A 20951-nucleotide genomic window follows, 5' to 3' on the forward strand; every position below is an offset into this window, starting at 1 on the left:
TGTACACGTGACTTCGTCTTCACGTCAGCAGTGATACTCAACATACTGGTTAACAACTAACATATAAATCACATCATATTATATCTAATTGATACGCTTTAATTCAAATAGAAGTGAAATAAAACAATAAAAAAGGCATTTCTTTGCAACTGTGTCGGAAAAAATCAAGGTTATTAAACATTACAATCTTGTTAAAAATAATGACGAATTATCAAGTAAGGAGTGTCACTGTTGTTCACGTGTTGTACCGTTTCACATTTTTATTATAGATTCTCAGCCTATAGGCTTGTGTTGCTGACAAACCATTTCATTATTCTATCGTTAATTTATGTTTCATTAATCAAAGCTAATATGAAGAAAAAGAACAACCTTAAAGCGAAGATACGTAAATACTGAGAGATAAATTAGAGCACGTATATTATGCGTGCAACAGGAACTAGAGCTATTAATGTAGATCTAGTTTGTATCAGTTTTGTTTTTACACCGTGGGTGTTAAATAGACGCAATATTAGCTTAATGAATGGTAATTAGGAAAAATTTGCATGGCAGTTTTGTTTTACAATGAGTAATATTTATATTTCTTGCAGAAATTAATTTTTCTCTTTAAATGTAAATAGAACTTTAAATGTAATTTTCGAGCAATTTAATGATTGCTTTGAATATAAAAAAAATTTCTAATAATTGAGGATCACTGAATTCTAGAAAAGTTACTTTCCCCGACGTGAAACTTTAGCTTGCAAACCAGTTTTTCTTAGATTCGAGGGAAACTGCATTAAATACTACTATATTTATTAACAAAACATTTTTCATTATGTTCTAACAGATAAATGAACTTTTTAATAGGTATTTATGTGTTTAATTTGAAGTATTTTCGTAACTACACAAGGAGATATACTTTCGGAAGATTCTAAATGTTTGCGAAACATAGTAACATATAAATTTTAAAATGTAATTTAAGTCGGCACCTATGCAGATTACAGTACGTAATGTAAATTTAATCTAACCATTCCTTTGGTGGCAGCACTAGTAAATAGCTTCTCATACGTCAAAAACAGTGAAGGTTTACTCCAAAAAGTTTAACCGTTACGTGTTAAGTTTAGATTTGGTAAATTTGAAAAGACAATCATCATTTGATCGCATACTTCGTTGCACGATTATTTTTTCCCAAAATGTACACAATTTCGAACGCATTAAGAACAAAAACTATTTGCCTTATGCATGCAATAATCTATAATCTTATAAGCTGTAGAACGATTTAAATACTTCTGTAGCTTCTTTAATGTTGACGTAATTATACTATTACGTAAATATTCTTCTTTTGTGGAAGTAGCTTCTCCCGTTCACTTTCTGTTTATTGTGATTTAGGTACATATGACGTGTAACATAACCTACTTATAACAAGCGATACCAAGGTGTATGAGTTTATATTATCACTTTTTTCTTAGTTGTTTTCGAATGCCTTCTTATGTGGGGTTGATGATGTACGTTTAATTTCGATTGCCATTTGCTTTTAGTTAAAAGGCACTTTAACCAAAGATCGTTATATATATTCTTATGTAAATATTTGGAATTGCTGGCTCTTTTATCAATGATGACTGCAAAGACAATTGATGTTGTAAGTTTACCTTTATCTATTGCAAACAAATATGAGTATGAAGAATGGCCCAGTTATATAACTTCATTAATGTCTGTTATTCCAATCGCTTGTCTTATGTTCTAATACGGTCAGTGTAATTCTTTTTTTATCACAATCGCAGAGAAGCATTAGGTACAAGTTCATTTGGATATAATATTAGTGTTAACAGTATCGATTCTTGTTTCAGTGACTGTTCACAAGGGAATGAGGAACTTGTATTGCTTTTTTAATTATCTCGGAAAAGTGGCAGGTGCCAGTTAACATAGTTTTTAATAATTATGGAAAATCAAAGCCACCATGGTCAAACTTATCAGACTCATCAGTCCTTTTGGAAAAAAAATACTCATGCTGTACCAGGCAGGTATGTACAACACATGTTACACTTTAACTTATAACAATAATTTTGAACAGTTATGTATTTATATATATATATGTATATGTTAAATGCATATTAAAAGACCAAGTCCAAAACAAGATGGTAAGCATGGTAAAATGGGTGCTACAACGCTCATGTCTGGTAGTTCAACTAATGCAGTGTCCACCAGTGGAGTTATGTCAAGCAGTAGCGGGGGATCTACATCTTTTCAAGACTTTCAAGAAAGTATTGATGATGCATGGGACTCAGGAGATGATGAATTCTGCACTGTTTCTGATGTAAAGATATCAAAACGAGTTAGTCACTCTGCTGCTATCAGCGTCATTAACAGTCATCGGTCGAGGAAGTCATTCTTAGACTCTGGAACAAATTCAAAGCCATCCCAACGGGTTCAAGAAATCATACCTGAAGAAAAAAAGGCAGAGGCTCTTCAAAGATTAGCTGTCCAACCTTTGCATTTGCGAAATGCTAATTTGTCCATGAATTCGCAAGTAAATAACAGTCAACATTCCACAGATGAAGCAGATATAAAATATGGTGCTTCCCCACAGCATAGACCAACACTCCCAGGCAGGCCTCAGCCATTAAGACAGACAAATGCTCCTACCAAATTTTTTATACCTTCTAAAGAACAAGGTGCATATGGAATAATTTTTTATGCCATATTTGTCTTGGCATGTCCTTGTTTCTGATTTATTAATACTTATAGATGGTGAAAGTAAAGTAGATAAATTTCAATCCCTTTTGGAAGCATCTGTATTAAATTTAGATGAATTAAGACAACTATCTTGGTCAGGTGTACCTGCAAGACTGCGTTCTGTTACTTGGAGGTTATTGTCTGTAAGTAAGAAAGGTAAAACATACCACATTTTTGTGCTGCACACAAACATTTGATTATAAATATAAAACTGGTTTGCTTCCTTTAATGTAGGAATATTTGCCAGCTAATTTAGAACGAAGGCAAAGTGTATTAGAACGTAAACGTCTTGATTATTGGAATTTAGTAAAACAGTATTATGATACTGAAAGAGATGAAGGATTTCAAGATACATATCGTCAAATTCACATTGACATTCCAAGAATGTCACCCCTCATCTCATTATTTCAACAAACAACAGTACAATTAATCTTTGAAAGAATACTCTATATATGGGCAATTCGTCATCCTGCTTCTGGATATGTCCAAGTATGTAATATTGCATTATTTCAAAGATATTACATCATATTTAAGATAATAATTTTGTCTATATTATTTATTGAACCTGTTGTTTCCCTAGGGGATGAATGATCTAGTGACACCGTTTTTCCTGGTATTTTTACAAGAAGCAGTTCCTGTATCCGCGTGGCAAGACCTGGAAAATTATGACGTCGCGTCATTACAGAAAGAGCAGAGAGATATTATAGAAGCAGATAGCTTCTGGTGCTTGTCTAAATTTCTCGACGGTATTCAAGATAATTATATCTTTGCTCAATTAGGGATTCAGCACAAAGTGATCCAGTTGAAGGAACTTATTCAAAGAATAGATGGTACGTAATATGTTCTCTTCACCTAGACAGCATTAACAGTTGATAAATATAAAAGTAACTCGAAGTTTCACTTTATACCCTTTTCTTCAGCTCCGTTGCATCAGCATCTTCATAAACATGGTGTAGATTATCTACAGTTCTCATTCCGATGGATGAATAATTTACTAACCAGAGAAATTCCTCTTCATTGTACGATTCGATTGTGGGACACTTACTTAGCGGAATCGGACCGATTCGCTTCATTTCAATTGTACGTTTGCGCCGCATTTCTTCTACGTTGGAGACGTCATCTACTTTTACAACCTGATTTTCAAGTAAGCATTATATATTTTTATAGATTTTCATAAGGAAAGCAGGAGAGAAAGAAATTACAAATGATCCATTATTTTCTTCACTTAGGGACTGATGTTAATGCTACAAAACCTGCCTACTCAAAATTGGACAGACTCAGAGATAGGTATATTGGTCGCGGAGGCATACAAGTTAAAATTCACGTTTGCCGATGCCCCTAATCATTTACAGGCACACGATACCAGGTGACCATTTTGTGATGCGTCTAGATAACGGTATCGTAATAGTGGCCAAATAACTTTGTCACAAATAACTTTGTGCTAAGTTGTTCCTTCTGTGTTATATGGTCGTCATGTATATCATACAATTACATGATTCATGGCCGCTTTTGGTTGTTTTGAACCTGATGATTTTATATCATACTTTCTTTAATCGATGAATGTCTTATATTTTTCGTTACGTTTTACGGCTCTACCGATCTTTATAGATTTTATTAATATTATTATTATTATTATTATTATATTATTATATTATTATTATTAATATTATTATTTCTTTTTAAGATAAACAGAATTATTATTGACATGATATGTTTTCCCGCCATCTTTCGGCTTGCCAAAGATGTAGGCGCAAGCCGTGACATGAGAAATGTAACACGAATTGATTTCTACGTCTGATTCATGTTATATTTGTATAGTATGTTTCGAATTATTATATATGGATAATATTATCTGTGTATAATAGTTATGTGTATATATATATATGGATATGAATATATATATATATACACATAAGCAAAAAGGTTTTATAAATCAACTGTGACTGTATGGTTGTTCTTTTATGTAATTGTATACAAAGTTTCCTGTATACGCGTAAGTTATCGGTACATACTTGAACGGTGATTTTTCTTTCCCAACACGAATACCTTTTTAAACTTTCATCTATTAAACTTACTCCAACTTTTATTTTTATTTTTATTATTATTATTATTATTATTATTATTATTATTATTATTATCTGCTTTGTATAGGTATAATATTTACAATAGAATGATAATGTTTTCGTTTTTGTATCGATTACACTGGTACATTATACTCTTGAATGATGGTCATCGTGTTGTTCGAAAATGAGAATCTCGCGTCGAGACTTCGGCGTAGTGTTTGCCATGCTTACGCATTGCCATAGTATATAACGAGAAATAAAGGTTGTAAATACCTTTAAAATGTCTGTATATTAAATAATCTTAATTATTTTATAGCCATCTTATATAATGGTTACGAGACATAATATTTTATTCGTTGTTAACGATCCGAGTAATAAACGAACGAATGGCATCGCGTTTAAAACACCACAATTTAATCGATTTGTAAAATGTCGGTAATTAGTACTTCGAAAAGGACCAATCAAAAATTGTATAAAAAAGAAAAACGAAAAGAAATAATGACAAATGCGACTCCTATTGTAAGTTATTCGTAACATGCGACGGATTTATGTTAATTTCATCGATATTGTTACGTTTCTTTTCATCTGGATAAAAATTCTCTTAACGAAGCGATGATTTCGTCTCGTCGATTGTACGAGATTCGCAGAAAAAAAAAGAAAGAAATTGAAGAGGTGCGTAACGTCGTTAATTAATAAAAGAGACTGGCTCTATCTTATCTATGCGTACACGTATTATTCCTCTCGTGTTATTATCAAATAAACATCGAATAGAATACTATTTTACAAATATGTAATGTTAACTACATTGAACTTACAATACATGACACGTACGATAGTTCACGTTGCGGCGCAACGTTGCGCGAAGATGTGTCTCTTAAATACTTATCATCGAAAGGTGAGTGCTCCGTTCGTCGATACACATTTCTCAGATACACATTCCTTAGTCTACTATGTATATACCTTCGTTAGTACTCTCAATTGTCGTCGATGTCGATCTGCCCGTAATCAATGTTCAACGGATGTAGGGCTGTCAGTGAATCGTTCAGATTAAATGCATCCTGCTAAACAAAGAACAATGATAAAATTCAAAAAAAGAGACACTAAAATAACAATGTACCAAGAAGTTGCCATTTTTAAACCGTTCATGCGTACATAATTTTATCGATTCAAAGATCGGGTAAATCGTTTGAGGTTCGTATAATTAAACACTTAGCACACAAAAGGTGTCGCACTATAAATAATCAGTTTCCTATGAAATATCGATAATACTTTTTACAGTAGAAATAGAAAATACATAAATTAAGGAACAGTTACGTTACGTTAAATCTAAATTGTAAATTTTGAATTTTATAATTTTACTATATTAGACCAAGTGGTTACCGAGAGTCACCTTCTGAGTGCAAAGGGCTAACACTGAATATCAGATATGAACACTTACGTAATCTACCATGACTGAGGTCGGATAAATGCAGGGTATGCACTCCATTTGCGTGACTCCGTTATTGTTCGCGGTGCATTCGCAGTTCTGGCAAGGATTCGGCAGCGCGGTCAACGCCACCCTCTTCGAGAACACGCTGACGAACTTCTTGACCGAGGTCAGCTTGTCGTAACGCAGTTTGTCGCCGCTGAATATAGTCCCGTTGATCTCCAACGACAAGGGAGTGCAATAACCCAACGCATTCTTCGAGAGTTTCACCTGCCTCCTCAGATCAACGTCGCCGGTCAACGTTCTGGAATCCTTCTTCGTGTACGACTTGGTCGCGTCCAATCCGTAGAAAATCTTGTTCAGCCTCTCCTTCTCGAATTCGAAGTCACCGTCCATCAATATGTGGAGCGTGACGTCGTGCTCGAGTAGGGCTTCTTGGAGTACTGTGTAATCCAGCTGAAACATGACTCTTATTAGACCCAAGAGTGAATACACAGTTAACCCCTGACTCGTTCCGTGAATCTAGTGTTAACTCAGACAGAATCAACCTCGACTGTGAACATTAGGTTCACAAAATAAAATATAACACGCTGAAGACTTATCAAATTGCAAGGTTAAACATGACCTATCGGAAAGGAAGGAAGCCTTACTGTTTGGTTCTCCGGCTCGCAGTGCGAGCAAGGCATCAGTATGAACGTCTTCGAGACTCCAGCCCTGAAGACGAGCTTCGTGGCGAACACGATCGCCGCGAAGACGTCGCGGTTGCCATTGCCGATCGGCACATGGTCGAAGTAATCTATGAACCGCACTGCGTTCTTCGTGAAGATCTGCCCATCGAAAATGACGCTCCTCGGCTGATCGAAAACACCGTCCGCCCCGAAAACGACTAGCGACCACCGGCTGTTCGCCAGTCCTTGATCCTTGAACTCCTTGCTCAGCTGCGTGACCAGCTGCTCCATGCTGCGGTTTTGCGCGATCCCGCGATTGCACTCTTTGCCTTCGACGATGAATACCACGTCGGTCGACATTGGCACGTTATCGCCTTCCAACCTCTTGAACTGACCCTCCGCCACTTCGCTGCCGTTCACCATGTTGCAGCTGGTACACGCGTCCGGTATCCTCAGATACGTGTCGCGGAACGTGCAGATCTGTATGTAGCTCAACGCCACCGTGCAGGCTTCTGGTTTGCTCTTACTTAGCTCGCACATCCTGTGGTACTCCCCGGGCCCTACGACGTCGTAACAAGACGCGAACTCGGAGCTTCTGTTGACAAACAGATCTTCGCAGAAGAGCGCGACCTCGTCGTCTTCGTCTTTTGGCTTTGCGCCTCGGTTTTCTACCCCGTAGGTGATGTTCTTGTAAATCGAGTCGATCGTGTCGTCCATTGGCTCGTTGTTCATCGTTCCGAGGATTCCAGCGGTCTTGCCGTGGTACCAGCCGGACAGCTCCAGGGTGCATAGGTCGAACTTCAAGTTGCACTCCAGTCGCAGCTGATTTTGCTTGCGTTCCACGGTGATCACGTTCTCCGCTTGGTAAACGTACGTGGTCCCGTTCTCCAGTTCGATGGGAAGCTTAAGGTTGGTCAGTGTGTTTGGCGAATCCTCGGACATAATCTTGATGGACTAAAAAAGGAATTGTATTGTTCAGTGTTGCGAATCGGGCTTGAATACTCGGATCGTCGGAGATTAAAGAACAACAAGGTAACAACTGATTAACAGTTGATACCGGTACTAACGTCGTCGAAGATATTCAGCTCGATAGCTTTCTTTCCCATCAGGATAATGATTTTGTGCGTAACTTGGTCCGATTGAAGGTCATATTTTATAAGAATGGTGAACGTATCCCGAACAAAGTCGCGGGCTAACAAATACGTGCCAGGTCTCGCGAACACCACGTGACGACCGTCAAAAGTGACGAAGTCTTGCGGTCCAATGATCATCGCTTGAGCTGGAAGATAACAAAATATTTGAATATTCAATGTCTTCTAGCCTCTGGAGTCAATACACATTCATATAATAGATTTTACCAACAAACAGCGATGCTTAGATCTATCCGAATACTCGTTTCTCAATTTTCACACGTGAAATCTACAATTCATAATTGATTCAAGTAAGCCACTAAGGATTAACCCCTTGCCGTATTATTTACTTTCGCTACTGAGCTCGCGCAGCGTTTTACTACTGACAATTTGGAAGAGAAACAACAAAATTTTCCATTCTACGTTAAGCAAAGATTTCATTTGAAAACAATGCGTTCATAATAACGAACTAGCTTGTTGCTTCGATTCGTGGGGAATGAAGAACTCACTCGTCATTGTATGGCAAGGGATTAAGAAGATAAATGAAGCCTTCGAAAAATCGCGCAAGAATAGACGCAAGCACGCCGTCCGTTGAAGAAGCAAAAGAGTTCACCTCTAAACGGTGGTAGCCAATTAATAGGCTCCATGTACAGCTTGTACCGATACAGGCTCCAGAAGGTGACGTTCGATGACGCGAAGTAGGATTTGATGTCTGAGACGGCCTTGAATTCCGGAATCTCGTGGAACTCCGGGGTCTGGTTGAACGCGTGCCAGGACATCGGCAGCTTCTGTTCCAGGCACATGAGTCCCTGATTCGGGTCGAAGATGAACTTCGTTTTAGCCTCGCGATACTGGTTCTCGGATTGCAGGGCCGACTGGCCGATGTCCATCAGCTTCGAGTGAATCAGCCGAGCAACGGCCTCCAGTTTCCAGCGTATCTCGAGGTAGTCATAGACGTAGTACGCTCTGTCCAACAGCTGTTGCATTTTCTCCATAGCGTAGTGGATGGAGGGCAACTTCTGCAGCTCCTTCAGCTCCGTGACGATCTCGTCGACGACGTCTTTCAGCTCCTTGCCGAACGGCACGAACATGACGTACCTGTCCTTCAAGAACTGTATCACCAGACCGGTGTACTTCTGAACGTTCGTCACGATGTCGTTCGACTTGATGTCCCGATAGAACTTGTCCACGTCTTGGGTGAGGTTCGTAAACCGGTCGAAGTAGGGGGAAGAGATCAGATCGTTCCGGCGATCGTACAGGAAGTCGACGACCTCTTTGCTCACCTTCCACGCCAGCGTCTCCAAGTAATGTATACAACGGATGAACAGCGGCTCGATGAACAACAGGAACCGATTCCATTGTTGGGAGATCGACTGCGAGACGTTGCGCCAGAGCTTCTCCATGTATTTTATGAACGACACGTGGAGGTCCTTCACGATCTTGTCGTACTGCTCGATCAGCTTCTCGATGATGTTCGCTACCTGCGTCAACGAGTCGCCTCGCAGAATCGCCGCGATTATCTCGGAGACGTTGTTGAACGCATTCTTAACGGCGTTCACCACGTAGAGCAGCAGGTGTCTGATCGCCTTACCCGACTCGCCCATTATTGCCCATATCTCGTTCAAGATGTTCGGCAGCGACTCGATGTGGTGTCGCAGCGACAGCTCGTCGATCACGTAGATCGCGCAGGTGACCATGTCCTTGATGTAGAAGTCGTTCGCGTTGTACGAGTTGTTCAAGTACGTCTTCAGCTCGTCGAAGTCGGTCTGCAGCTCCTTCAGGTCGTTCCAGTCGTCGAGGAACTGCTGGAGATCCTCTTGAGCGTCGTCCCAAACGTCCGAGATCACGTTCACCGTTTCGCTTTTCACGTACTGCTTCCAGTAATCGACGTCGTTGTTTATGCTGTTGTACAAATCCATCGCTGTATTCTTTATGCCATTCGTGACGTCGCCCCTCAGCTCGGGTCTCCAGCGGAGGGTCGAGGTGACTAATCTGGAGTGATTCAGTTTCAAGTAGAAAGACACGTCGGATATAGAATAATCATCCTCGTAGGTCCTCCAGATGTTGAAGACGGCGTACCGGGCGTCCGGAATTTTCCCGTACATGCGCAAACTCTCCACGGCGTCCGGAGTGTAGTTTACCATCATCTGCGTCAACTTCTCCCCAGGGTCGAACAGGAAGTCTCCGGTAGCGTTAAGATCCGGCGTGTTAACCACGCTGCCGTTCACAACGTACGTCCTCTCGGACGGATAATACCTGACGTACAAGTATTTCTTCGCCTCGTTGTACTCACGTTGGAACATCACCTCCTTCTTGATGACATCCAAACGAGAGTTCAGTTGTCCAGCTTCGCCCGCTAAATAGCTACGCTTGTAGTTGGCGTTGTTGACGATCTCGAAGCAGGTGTTCTCGTACTTTCGAACGGACCCCTGTAGGTCGAGCTCGAACTTGGTGCTCGGGTGCCTTCCAGTTATCTTGTAAGAGTATTTCCTAGTGCTAGGCGCCTTACTCTCGTCCCGCAGCAACGCGGACAGCGTGAATACTTTGCTCTGGTCCTCGGAATAATCCACGGTTACGTCAGCGTTCAGCAGATCCCTGGGATTCCGCTTCATCAACCTGCCTTTCAAGAACACGGATTTGAAGAAACTGGGATGCGTCAGGCCGATCGTGGCTGTCTGCTGCGGTACAATATAGGTACTGTTCTCCCAGTTGAACAAGGCGCCGATGTTCCTGGGTTGATCCGTTTGTTGGTCCCAGTCGAGCTGTAGGAACGACCGGATCGAGTTGCTTTGGATGAAGTACGAGCCGTTCAGGATGAACTCCCTTTGAGGGTAGGACACGCTGAGCAGCATGGTCTGGTGATCCATGTCCTCCGTGGTCTCGTTCACGATGTTGATCTCGTACGACAGCCAAACGTCCTTCGCTAAGCTGAGAGTTGAGTTCTGCAGGAACTCGCCAGGCAGCACCTGGTAATCCGTCTTCAGCTCTACGGTCCTGTTCGAGTGGATGGCCTTCAGGTGGATCTCCCTGCCGGTGTGCAACGTCTTTATACGCGACTCGCCGGCCACGTTGAACGCGGTCTTGTTGTTCAGCTGGTAAACGTTCACGTGCTTGTACTCCACTGTTGGGTAGTTGGTACCCTCGTTCCCGGCGCTGTACTCGTACTGGTTCACGTAGACGATGCCAATCGGCTTGAACGAGTTCTCGACCGTGATCTGAATGTGGTCCTTCTCGAACCCGGCCCTGGACTCGCTCTTCGAGTTGTAGCGGCCTTGGAGGACCTTGTTCTCGTTGTACTTCAAATCCGAGTAACCCGTGGTCACCTGCGGTCGTTTCTGGTAACCGTACGTCAAGTGACCGATGTGGCGAGTTTGCAGGGGAACCTCTACGTGCAGCAGCCCGTCGAGATCGGAATCTAGCTTTTCGCTGCGGTAGGTGTAGTCCGAATTCAAGATGGCGGTATTCTGGGGCCAAAATACCTTCACGTATCTCTTGTTGTGCTGCCTGGAACAGATCCGTTCATGCGCGTAATGTTAAGGGGAGAAGATACGTGCATTGTTCGGCAGCTTGGGTAATTGTATTAAGTATACGTTGAATGAGTAATTAAAATTATTCGTTGTAGGAACATGTAACTTAGCACGTTGCGCGATAACGCGGGATTTTTAGTCTATCGTTTAATTGCTAGTCCTACGTTAATGTAACATTTTAGATATGTATAACACAAAATGAAATTACAAAATCGAATTCCTTATTCGTTTCCGTAAGTTACGAATTTCAGTTGGATTGATGTTTAAAAATATATTAATATAATCAGCGACGCTCGCGTTTTTAGTAGCTGAAATTTAGCCGGCGTACAATGTGTTAAAATACTAATGTCACAATCGAGATTCTAGACGATTCGACATTTTTAATCTAGTGTCAACTTTAATACAAGCTGATTCAAATGTCCATTCAATGGTCGCCTGCACAGTGCACAAGGGTTAAATGTTTATCTGACATTTCACTTACAATGTAGTGAACACCACGAATTGACATCCGATTTGCGTGATGTTCCCCATGGGCAAAACTGCGTTCAAGGTCCCGTTAACGTTCACTAGGCTCTCGTAGGATACATTCGCTGAACCGAAGCGCGTGCTGGCTGGGTAATACACTTCCGCGTTTATCAGTCGTCTGTCGGTGTCCAGCGTCGCGTCGTAATTGAACACGAACACCAGTGTCTCTTGTTGTTGGAACTTCGGAGTGAACAATGAGTATCTTAGGTCGATTTCTTTGTTGTCGATGGTGACATTGAAGAGGTTGTTGATGGACTGAATAGGCAGCATCCCCCAAGATGCCCTCAGATGTCCACTGATTTCACGTCTGCCCATGAATAACTGTAATAAAACGATGTGTTTGAAAACATGAATAAAATGAATATTAACACGTTGAATGCCGCACGGTTTCATAGTACAAAATACTCGAAATGGAAAAAATATAATATTAAATCACTTGATTAAATTGCATTGTTATTATTGCAGGTTCATCTAGTTGAATGTCATCACTTTAGCTAGCATTGTTTATAATATAGAAATGTTTTCAAATAATCATGGTTTAATTGAATGAACTACAGTAATTCGATTTGGTTGGTCACCGGTGGCATTCAACGTGTTAACCTATTAACATCAATCACTAATAACATTAATCCAGACATGTCTTCTACGTTTGATTCTGATGTGATTTTATTTTCAAGTGAACGCAAATGACGAGTTCATAAGGTTTCCTCTGTTAAATCGAAGCTGAAATAAATACTCGTCCATCAAATGAAGGAATTTAATGAATCAATTAATATTAACGAATACGAAGGAAGCATCTAAATACAAACCGTGCCATCGGAGGCGTAGTTCGTCTTAGCCTTCACAGTGTTGTATCCTATCACGTAAGAAACGTCCTGAATACCGGACCTCGCGTGATAGCTGATCAGAAACCGATGATCATCGTTGTCAGGCGGCGGCAGTCTGACCATGAACACTCCGTCGATGTTGTCGGTGTTCAGGAAACCGATGGTCGCGTTCGCTCCGAATTTCCATGCTTCTTTATCGAGGTCCACATCGAAACCCAAATCGACATTGCGGTACACCCGACCAGGGTTCTTGAAGTACAACTTGGTGACTACATCTTTACTACCGTAATCCCGTATCTGGTAGCCACCGACGACCGAGCCGAACATGTCCACCATGTGAATCAGTTTCCACTCGACGTTCATGTACTGTCTGTCCCCGTTCAACTCGTTGGAGATTCCAATTTTGTTGCCTTCTTTGCGCAGCCACATATTCCCCTTCAGCGTGAGGTCTCTCAAATCTTTCGTAGGCGTCGCGGCGTGAATATACAGATTCGCGTCCCCGTTCACTTGGACGTTCATAAACGTGGCCACCTGGTAGCGTCCCTTCTCGCCTGACTCCTCGAGTAAGTCCCCGTCCAACCTCAGGTCCCAGTTCAACGAGTTGATGAAGTTCATCTCTAGCGTCCCGTTCGCTGCTGGCCCATCCACGCCTATCTTTAATCCATAATTCTCCTTAACTAGCTTCACAAGTGTAACCTCGTTGTTCGATCTAGACTGCAGCTTCATGGACGCAAGCATCTTCGAGGATGGTTGGCCATCGACCATACCCTTCGAGACGAAAGTAGCCGACACCGCTTTCTTCTCCGCGGTTACGGTGTTCACGAGCTCGCCCTCTAAGTGATGCGCAGTGTCATTTTCCTTCTTCAAATCCCCGTGGAACACGAAATGCGGCTTGGGCACCGTCGGCGTGTACAATTCACCTTCGACAGTTCCTCCGCTGTAATTGCCAACGAGCTTGTACAATCGATCCTCCAAGTGCTTCAGTTGAGCCGTCAGGTACGCCGTGTCGTTCGTTGGCACGTTCTCGTAAGCGACGTCCGCCTCGACGTTCTTCAAGGACTCGATCCAAGTCCTCAGCGCTACGGAGGCTCTCAAGCGGTCCTCCATCGCGTACCACTCCGACTGGAAGAACAAAGACTTGGATACTGGCTCCACGACATCCACGCTGACTTTCACGTATTTCTCCTTCGCGGTGAAGTCTCTCTTCACGACCACCGTCGTCTGCGGCAGCTTCAACAGTGGCGTGTCGACCACAGCTACGAGGACCGTGTCGATCAACGCGTCCTCGGTCTCCAAAGATCCCGACAGATGGATCATCGCGTTCGGCGCGTGTATCTTGACGGTCGTTTTATAGAAATTTTCATCCACCACCATCACAGTGTTCGTGTTTAGATACTTGAGGAACTTTAGAGGAGTCTTGAAGTCAACCTTGAGGAACCGAGTCTGCGAGTCGTCGGTCTCGCTTTCGTTGTAGGTGTAGTACAGGTTCATGCCTGACTCGTGCCAGACCTCGTTCCGTCTGATGTTCACGGCTAACTGCATAGTACAGCTGGGCGTCTCCATGTCCATCAGGAATGCGTTCACGCAGACGATCTCGTTCGCGAACGCGAACGGCGTCACTATGCTTAATTCGTTCTTCATATTGAACAAATCCTCTAAGTAGAAGGTGTCATCGAGAAGAATCCTCCTAGAGAAGCAGTCCAAGTGCCCGTAGATCTTGTAATTCGGTCCCTCGTGATCTATGTCCAGCTCCGCGACGACCGGCTCGACGATTGCCGGATGCAGCTCCATCTCGCCGTGCCAATAGAGGCTGGTGTCCTCTTCGTACTCCTCCAGATAATCCGGGCTCTTCTCGTCCTCGATTTGCGAATCGTTCGTCACGCTAATGGGAGGCTTGATGGGTATGCTAACTGGCGGCGGTTTCGGGCCAGCCTTCGCTCGGACGCCGAGCTGCACCTCGACTAGCCTGATTGAGAACTCCGTGTCTACGTCCAGCTTGCCCTCGTCCGTGGTCGCGACGATCAGTTTCGCCACCATCCCGATCTCCTCTAGCTCGGAGACAGGTGTGAACAGTAGATAAGTGTAGTGGAAATCGGTGATGTTCCTGTAGTGCCAGACACCTTGGAAGCCGGCGGTCATGTTGTTGTACGCCGCCCTGAAATCCGCTTCCCGGTTGTTCAGCTTCGCTATCAGGAGGATCCGCTGGAGCAACTCCAGCGGCGTCGCGAGGGAAAGCTTCACGTTGCAGTCGTACTCCGACGTGAAGAACTGCGCTAGAGCCTCCACGCCTATGGGGCCACTGGGTATCACGACCTCGGCGACCGCGTGCCGGTTGCTCTCCGACAAGCCGAACCGTCCACGGACGAACGACAGCTTCTCGAGCGGCGTGGTCACATTGAACTGCACCATGGACTCTTTGATGCGACGCACGTCGCCGATCAATCTTGTCGTATAGGTCCTCTTGTCCAGGTCTAGATTCGCCATGCCCAGGAACTTCCAGTCGGGCAGGATCTGCAGCTGACACTTCATGTCCGTCTTCTTATAACTGGTCACGGGGGACTCGAGGTGGAGGTTCCCTGTTAGATTGAACACGCTGTCGGATTTCTTGTCCAGGAACCAGATGCTCCACGCCTCGATCACTTTGTCTGGGTTGTATTTCACTAACAGACGAGTGTCCGCGACCTGGGATTCGACTATCTTGTGGGTGACGTTCATGATTACCCACGTGATGGAATGAATCGAGCTCGAGATCGCGCAGTTCGCTTTCCATTCTTTAACTCTGTCGTGCTCCGAGGTGCTGCCGTCGAATTCCGCCTTCAACACCTGAGAATCCTTCCAATGGGCGCTTCCGCTTAGCTTGATGTTGCTTTGTTCCCGCAGGTATCTGCAACAGTGACGATTGCGGTGATATTCCGTTTGCAACCGAGATCGGAGGGTTTAAAGAATTGTAAAGTAAAAACGCGGAGTGAAGGTATAATATGATATAACAGACGAAAACAGCGAAATGGTGATATTCAATGAATACAAGACGGTTTAACCCTTTCTGGCTCTGGTTCATTACTGCACTGATTAATTGATGTCATTATAATATTTACTAATGTAGTCAATACTTATTGCTAAGTAATCCTAATTCTTAAGATATTAAAGTTCTATCAACAAAATTGCATGTCTAACTTCAAATCCTAAAGTTATGGGCTTGAAAGGGTTGAACCTGATGCAATACATACAAAATGTTCCACACACCCTATAATTTGTGTATCTTACTTGGCGCTTAAAGCAGTTTTCCTCCAGTTCTCGAAGGGCGTGAGGAAGTGGCCCTCGACCATCATCAGCCTCGTATCCGGCGTCACGTCGTACTGCGTAGCAATGAACAGTCCAATCTTATTCACTCGATCAGGGTCCCAGTCGATCCCAGCGTCCACGACGTAGTTGTAATCTCTTCTAAGAGACAACAGGCAGAAGCTGGTAATGAAGCGACCGGGATAAATGAAAGTGAGCTCGGTGCTGATGTTCTTCGACGGGAAACCGTCTTCGGTCAGCACTGGAACCGTCTTTTCGAACGAGAACGTGATCCCTAGCTTCTGCATGGGATCTCGGTTAGCGTCCCATTTCACCATGGCGCCGAATCTTTTCTTGTTCTCAACGTTAGCGCCGGTCAACTCTAACCGGATGTCCCTCCATTTATCCAAATGCACGTCCATCTGGATCTCGGTCAACCTAGATCCTTCCGAGTTGACGTTTGCCATGACCCAGTACACGTTGCCCTTGTACCTGCCCTCGATGTACGAAACGAAGTTCGTAGGCGACTTGACCGTGTGGTTCAAGATGAACGCGTATTTGTCGCGTTCGACCTGCTCCACGGACACGATCAGGCTGAAATCGTTGTAGTTACGGTAGAGCTTGCACTGTAGCAGAATGTCGCTGGCGAACGTCGGAGATTTCAGGATCAGCTTCAGACTGTGATTCATAGTGGACGTGACCGATTTGTCCGCGTAGGTGCCCTTGGCCGTCACGTTGTACCCGGTGAACGAGATCTCCCTGAACTCAAGGTCGTAAAAACGCTTCGACCTCTCCGTGATCCGCACGTCCATCAGCATCGATTTGAAGTTGGGAATCGATAGATTCGCGTGACCCTCCATGGCGAACATCAGTCCACGTGGCATCAGCAGATTCACCGTCAGCACGACTTCTTTTCCTATATACACATTTGTTTATTCGTCAAAGTTTCATTTGTAGGATTGATACGAAGGAAACGATATTTGAACAATCAATATGGTCGAGAGTTTTATTGTAAAGACGTTTTATTCTATTGAGCACACGATGGGATTCTTAGTAAATCATAGATGTTTCTCTTTGATTCGAATCGACTAGAGTGGAAACATTTTTTCAAACGAACGTCAATTAACCGTAGAAAATAATAGTCACTAAACGGAAGACTCAAATGTGACATGGCCACTAGTTCTTCATCGAAAAATTCATTAAATGTTTCATTAAAACCAACCTGGAGCGTATCCTATCAGCAAGCTGCTCTTCGATTCGGGTCCCATGGCGTAGTGCTTGAGCCCCAGTCTGATGTCCAAGTTCTGTATAGGTTTCGTGATAGCGATCAATGCGCTGAATTTCGTGTCCTGATTCCGGAAGTACATCTTCGAGTACGAGAGGATCAACTGAATCGTGAGCTTGTGACGGTCGTCCATCAAGTGAGGCTTTGAGTTCACCTCTGCGTGCAGTTCCAGGTGACCCAGCGCCTGCTGATACCAGGCGGTCACCACGCTGTTCAATTGTGGATAGGCAGTGGAGTGCAGCTTCATGTCAGCCGACTTGTACGTCAGCGTCTTCGAGGAACGGTTCGCTAGCGATATCTCGAATCTCAGAGTCTCTTTCCTCGGCATCTTCTGCATCTGATAATCCAGCTGGAAGTCGCTTGCCAGACTCGCGTTCCTCTTTACCACGTAGCCAACCAGCTTGCTCCAGATCCTCTTCGTTCGATAGAACAAGTCTACGTCGCACTGCAGCACGTCGTTCTTCCACGCGTTCCTTATTGTACCTTGATGAACAATTATTCTGTGTGAGTTATATCAGCAGTATAACCCAATCCGTTTTGAGTGTATGCATTTGTGTAAGTTCCGTTATTTCTTTTTGAATATGTATATCTTGCTATAGTTAATATTATGCATGCAAATAATTATCTATGACAAACTATAAGTACACTGACGAAGGAATAATGGAACTCAGATAAATGCAAGCACTGAGTACATGAATGCCAATACGAATGAAATCATGTAATGTCGGTCTGGCAGCGAATAGGAGAAATTCGTCTCGTCCGACAGACAACATACCCGTTAGAGCCGCTATCCGTTCGTTGTTGACGATCAGGTGCATCTCCGGGCTGAACGTGTAGCCGTAGCTGAAGTTCTTGGTCGTGTACCCTAAACTGGCGTCAAAGTGTTTCGTGCCGTTTATGTCAAAGCTTATGTCTATGAACGTCTCGTTCTCGGTGCTCTTGTAGGTACCTAAGACAAAAGTCATTAGTTTATGGCTTCGAACCAGATAGTTGTTTTCGATGCAGTTAGAACGTAAACTATGTAATAGCGCTACCTTCCGCCATTATAGAATTCCCAGCAGATCGCAGGACAACGGTGACATTGTGAGATGTCCTGTCGAAGGAGACGGTCGCGCTTAACTCTCTGTTCACCTGCGATCCCGGTGTGTCGAACGCAGCTCTAAAGACGTTCTGTTTCTGTAATTGAAGCCAACGGGAGTATGAAAATTCAATTAAAATATGAAGTTCTGTAAAAACTTATGCTATACTTTATCACATTGTGTGTTTTGTTCTGTGAGTTATTTATTGTATTAACAGTTAAAAAGTAGCTGCATCCAACACTTGGGGCTAATCCTTGACCTCTTGAACCTCTTTGATTCTTAAAAATGGAGGAAGAAAAACATTGACGATACCTCCGTTTTATTCCACTTGTATTCCAATACGTAGTTCTTGGCAGTGGGGTCAGCTTTCAATAAAGAGATCTTGAACAATGTGGGACCGCTTAGAACGAAGTACGGCGCGTTAGGATCCTTCGTTACGTTCGACAACTGATAATCAACGCACAATTTCAACCCCACGAGTCTGTCGAGGGCGGTCCATGAACAAGTCGTGTTGCTGATTACGTTCGCAGGCACGACAGTTTTCTTCGAATTGTCGTTTTGACCGGCGATTAAAACGCCGAGCGGCTTTTCTTCGTATTTCTCGGCGTTCCCTGATGTAAATAAAATGTCGGTGCCGATAGAAAACACCTCCATCTTCTTATTCGGCAGGCCCAAGCTCAATTGAACCGAGCGCAACCCCTTTACGTCCAAGTGAAGCTGAACTCCGCCGGATAAGTAGACGTTCGAACGCAATTTTACGCCCGCGGTGGTGTAGAACGCGTCTACGGCCATGCTGCCGACGACGTTGACGCTAACACTGTCCAAAAAAGGTAGAAAATGTAGTAACAATTTGTAAATTATTCTACGAAAATGAATATCTAAGAAGTTCATTTAATAAATCCAATTCTTTGAATCAAATATGAAATGAAGATTTGATTGGTCCCCTTACAGTTTCTTATTCTGTCTGTTTGCACTCGTTTTTATCATATTTTTATTATAAATCCATAAAATTTTTATCTTATTTTATTTATTAAATGCACAACCATTTGACGATGAATATTATGCATTCGTAGCAGGTGTATGTGAATTACGAAGTTCATCGAACTAGCTTTAAGAAGGGTTAAATGATCTTCAACATTTTTCTTATGCATTCGAACTTTCAATACTATATCAACTTATATATTTGTGGAATGAAAAATGTAATTAAAAGCGAAGGATTTGTCTAGTCGGATCAAATAGATCGAATCATTAGATGAATTGTTGAACGTAAATATTAAGTACAGAACACGTGCAGTACCTGGGCATGATATTGCTGACGATCTCAATATTATTGTTCGAAATTCCCTTGCTATCGAGTAACCCTGATATCGTGAAATTGCACGCCACGGATCCAGTGAAATCTAGACGCACCGGCAGGCCGGATGCCATCGGTACCACGTAAGTGGAATCTAAGAACATCGCCGCGTTCTCGTAATGAATTTCCTTTCCAGAAGCCATTTGCTTGAATTTCTCCCACGGATTTAAACGCATCAAGGCTTCTCTGATTTCCTTGTCGCCGTTTAAGACAGAGTACTTCAAATCATTTCCAAATACCTGTGAAAAAAACGATACTGTTGAATTGAACATTAAGAACTAAATTGCCTGGGACCATTTTCTATTTTCTGATCTAAACTAAAACAGTTCCTTCATTGATATTTCGATTAACTGATATTTTAGAGTATACATTAGAGAGATATCTCTATTTTTTCAATAACTAGCTCTAGAAATAATGTTAATAGTTACACCTTTGATTTTAATTATAATGTTCATAACAAATCAATGGTATCGTACGTATTATATTCATCATTTTGACGTACTTTGTAACTAAGACTGATCCTCGGATTGTCGAAGTTATTTTCAATGACATTCGGCAATTTCTTCACCCGCTTCCAGTAGTCATCTTCCTCTTCTGGCGCCTGTCTAACGGTCCTCAGCAATGTTTTAAAGAATCCCGACACTTTTTCGTTACTGTACGGCCCATCGGGCCCGAAGAACTTTTCCGCGTAGTACTCGAGCCCCTCGAACCGAGTTGTCAACTCGAAAACGTTCACGGACTCGCTGAAGAGGTCGAACGTGACGTTAAATGTCGCTGAACGCGGTATATACGAGTCCGGTGAGAAAATCAGGTTCCCTTGGTAATTCGCGCCGACGTTGTACTCCTCGGAGAAGAACGATCCATCGTAATTGCGGGAGAATTTTCTTCTGTCTCCGTTGAATTTGTTCCCGAGATCGTCGTCGGTGAGCAGACTCTGGACCTCGACCTTCGTCGGTGACGCGGAACGGTAGAGATTCGTCAGGTGGCTCCAGACAAACGTTCCGACTGCAAGCGAGATAGTAAAATCAACGTTGCTGTGATCTTTTAATTTTTAAACAATCTATTTACGAGATTCCCCA

The 20951-nt window shown here is 43.0% G+C and overlaps 2 protein-coding genes across 20 annotated transcripts in view; one reads left to right on the forward strand and one right to left on the reverse strand.

The window, feature by feature from the left end:
- Tbc1d22 (TBC1 domain family member 22) lies at window positions 1-5488 on the forward strand. 14 transcript variants are annotated; one of them, XM_031978842.2, is made up of 9 exons: window positions 3-169; window positions 1446-1615; window positions 1824-1997; window positions 2095-2648; window positions 2722-2852; window positions 2944-3198; window positions 3290-3539; window positions 3630-3853; window positions 3939-5488. In XM_031978842.2, exons 3-9 carry the CDS (start codon window positions 1915-1917, stop codon window positions 4077-4079), a joined length of 1638 nt encoding a protein of 545 aa, XP_031834702.1. In that variant the 5' UTR covers window positions 3-169; window positions 1446-1615; window positions 1824-1914; the 3' UTR covers window positions 4080-5488. The 14 variants fall into 14 exon arrangements, with proteins under 14 accessions (XP_031834709.1, XP_031834702.1, XP_031834705.1 ...); XM_031978845.2 differs by having other exon boundaries at window positions 1515-1615; XM_031978844.2 differs by lacking the exon at window positions 3-169 and adding an exon at window positions 245-523 and having other exon boundaries at window positions 1515-1615.
- Apoltp (Apolipoprotein lipid transfer particle) overlaps window positions 4791-20951 on the reverse strand; it is a 21180-nt gene continuing 5019 nt past the window's right edge. For 5 of the 6 annotated variants that reach the window (XM_031978790.2, XM_031978792.2, XM_031978794.2 and 2 more), the window contains exons 7-20: window positions 20375-20877; window positions 19816-20111; window positions 18831-19335; window positions 18474-18615; window positions 18215-18388; window positions 17377-17922; window positions 16140-17070; window positions 12858-15759; window positions 12005-12369; window positions 8610-11500; window positions 7934-8145; window positions 6849-7820; window positions 6211-6654; window positions 4791-5833 (exon numbers count right to left, since the gene is read on the reverse strand). In XM_031978790.2, the coding sequence (XP_031834650.2) occupies window positions 5747-5833; window positions 6211-6654; window positions 6849-7820; window positions 7934-8145; window positions 8610-11500; window positions 12005-12369; window positions 12858-15759; window positions 16140-17070; window positions 17377-17922; window positions 18215-18388; window positions 18474-18615; window positions 18831-19335; window positions 19816-20111; window positions 20375-20877 (10970 nt within the window). In that variant the 3' untranslated portion in view covers window positions 4791-5746. The remainder of the gene's footprint in view (window positions 5834-6210; window positions 6655-6848; window positions 7821-7933; window positions 8146-8609; window positions 11501-12004; window positions 12370-12857; window positions 15760-16139; window positions 17071-17376; window positions 17923-18214; window positions 18389-18473; window positions 18616-18830; window positions 19336-19815; window positions 20112-20374; window positions 20878-20951) is intronic. The other variant, XM_031978795.2, reaches the window with a different exon arrangement.

Source organism: Nomia melanderi, chromosome 6 (assembly GCF_051020985.1).
Source record: "Nomia melanderi isolate GNS246 chromosome 6, iyNomMela1, whole genome shotgun sequence".
Classification (NCBI taxonomy): Eukaryota; Metazoa; Arthropoda; class Insecta; order Hymenoptera; family Halictidae; genus Nomia; species Nomia melanderi.

What these genes read in the sequence shown, in the direction of transcription:
- Tbc1d22 (XM_031978849.2), top strand. Translation starts at nt 1,915, where the DNA reads ATGGAAAATCAAAGCCACCATGGTCAAACTTATCAGACTCATCAGTCC. An exon ending in CTGCTTCTGGATATGTCCAA is followed by an intron (nt 3,199 to 3,289) that starts GTATGTAATATT and finishes TTGTTTCCCTAG; the next exon opens with GGGATGAATGATCTAGTGAC. An exon ending in ACTTATTCAAAGAATAGATG is followed by an intron (nt 3,540 to 3,629) that starts GTACGTAATATG and finishes CCTTTTCTTCAG; the next exon opens with CTCCGTTGCATCAGCATCTT.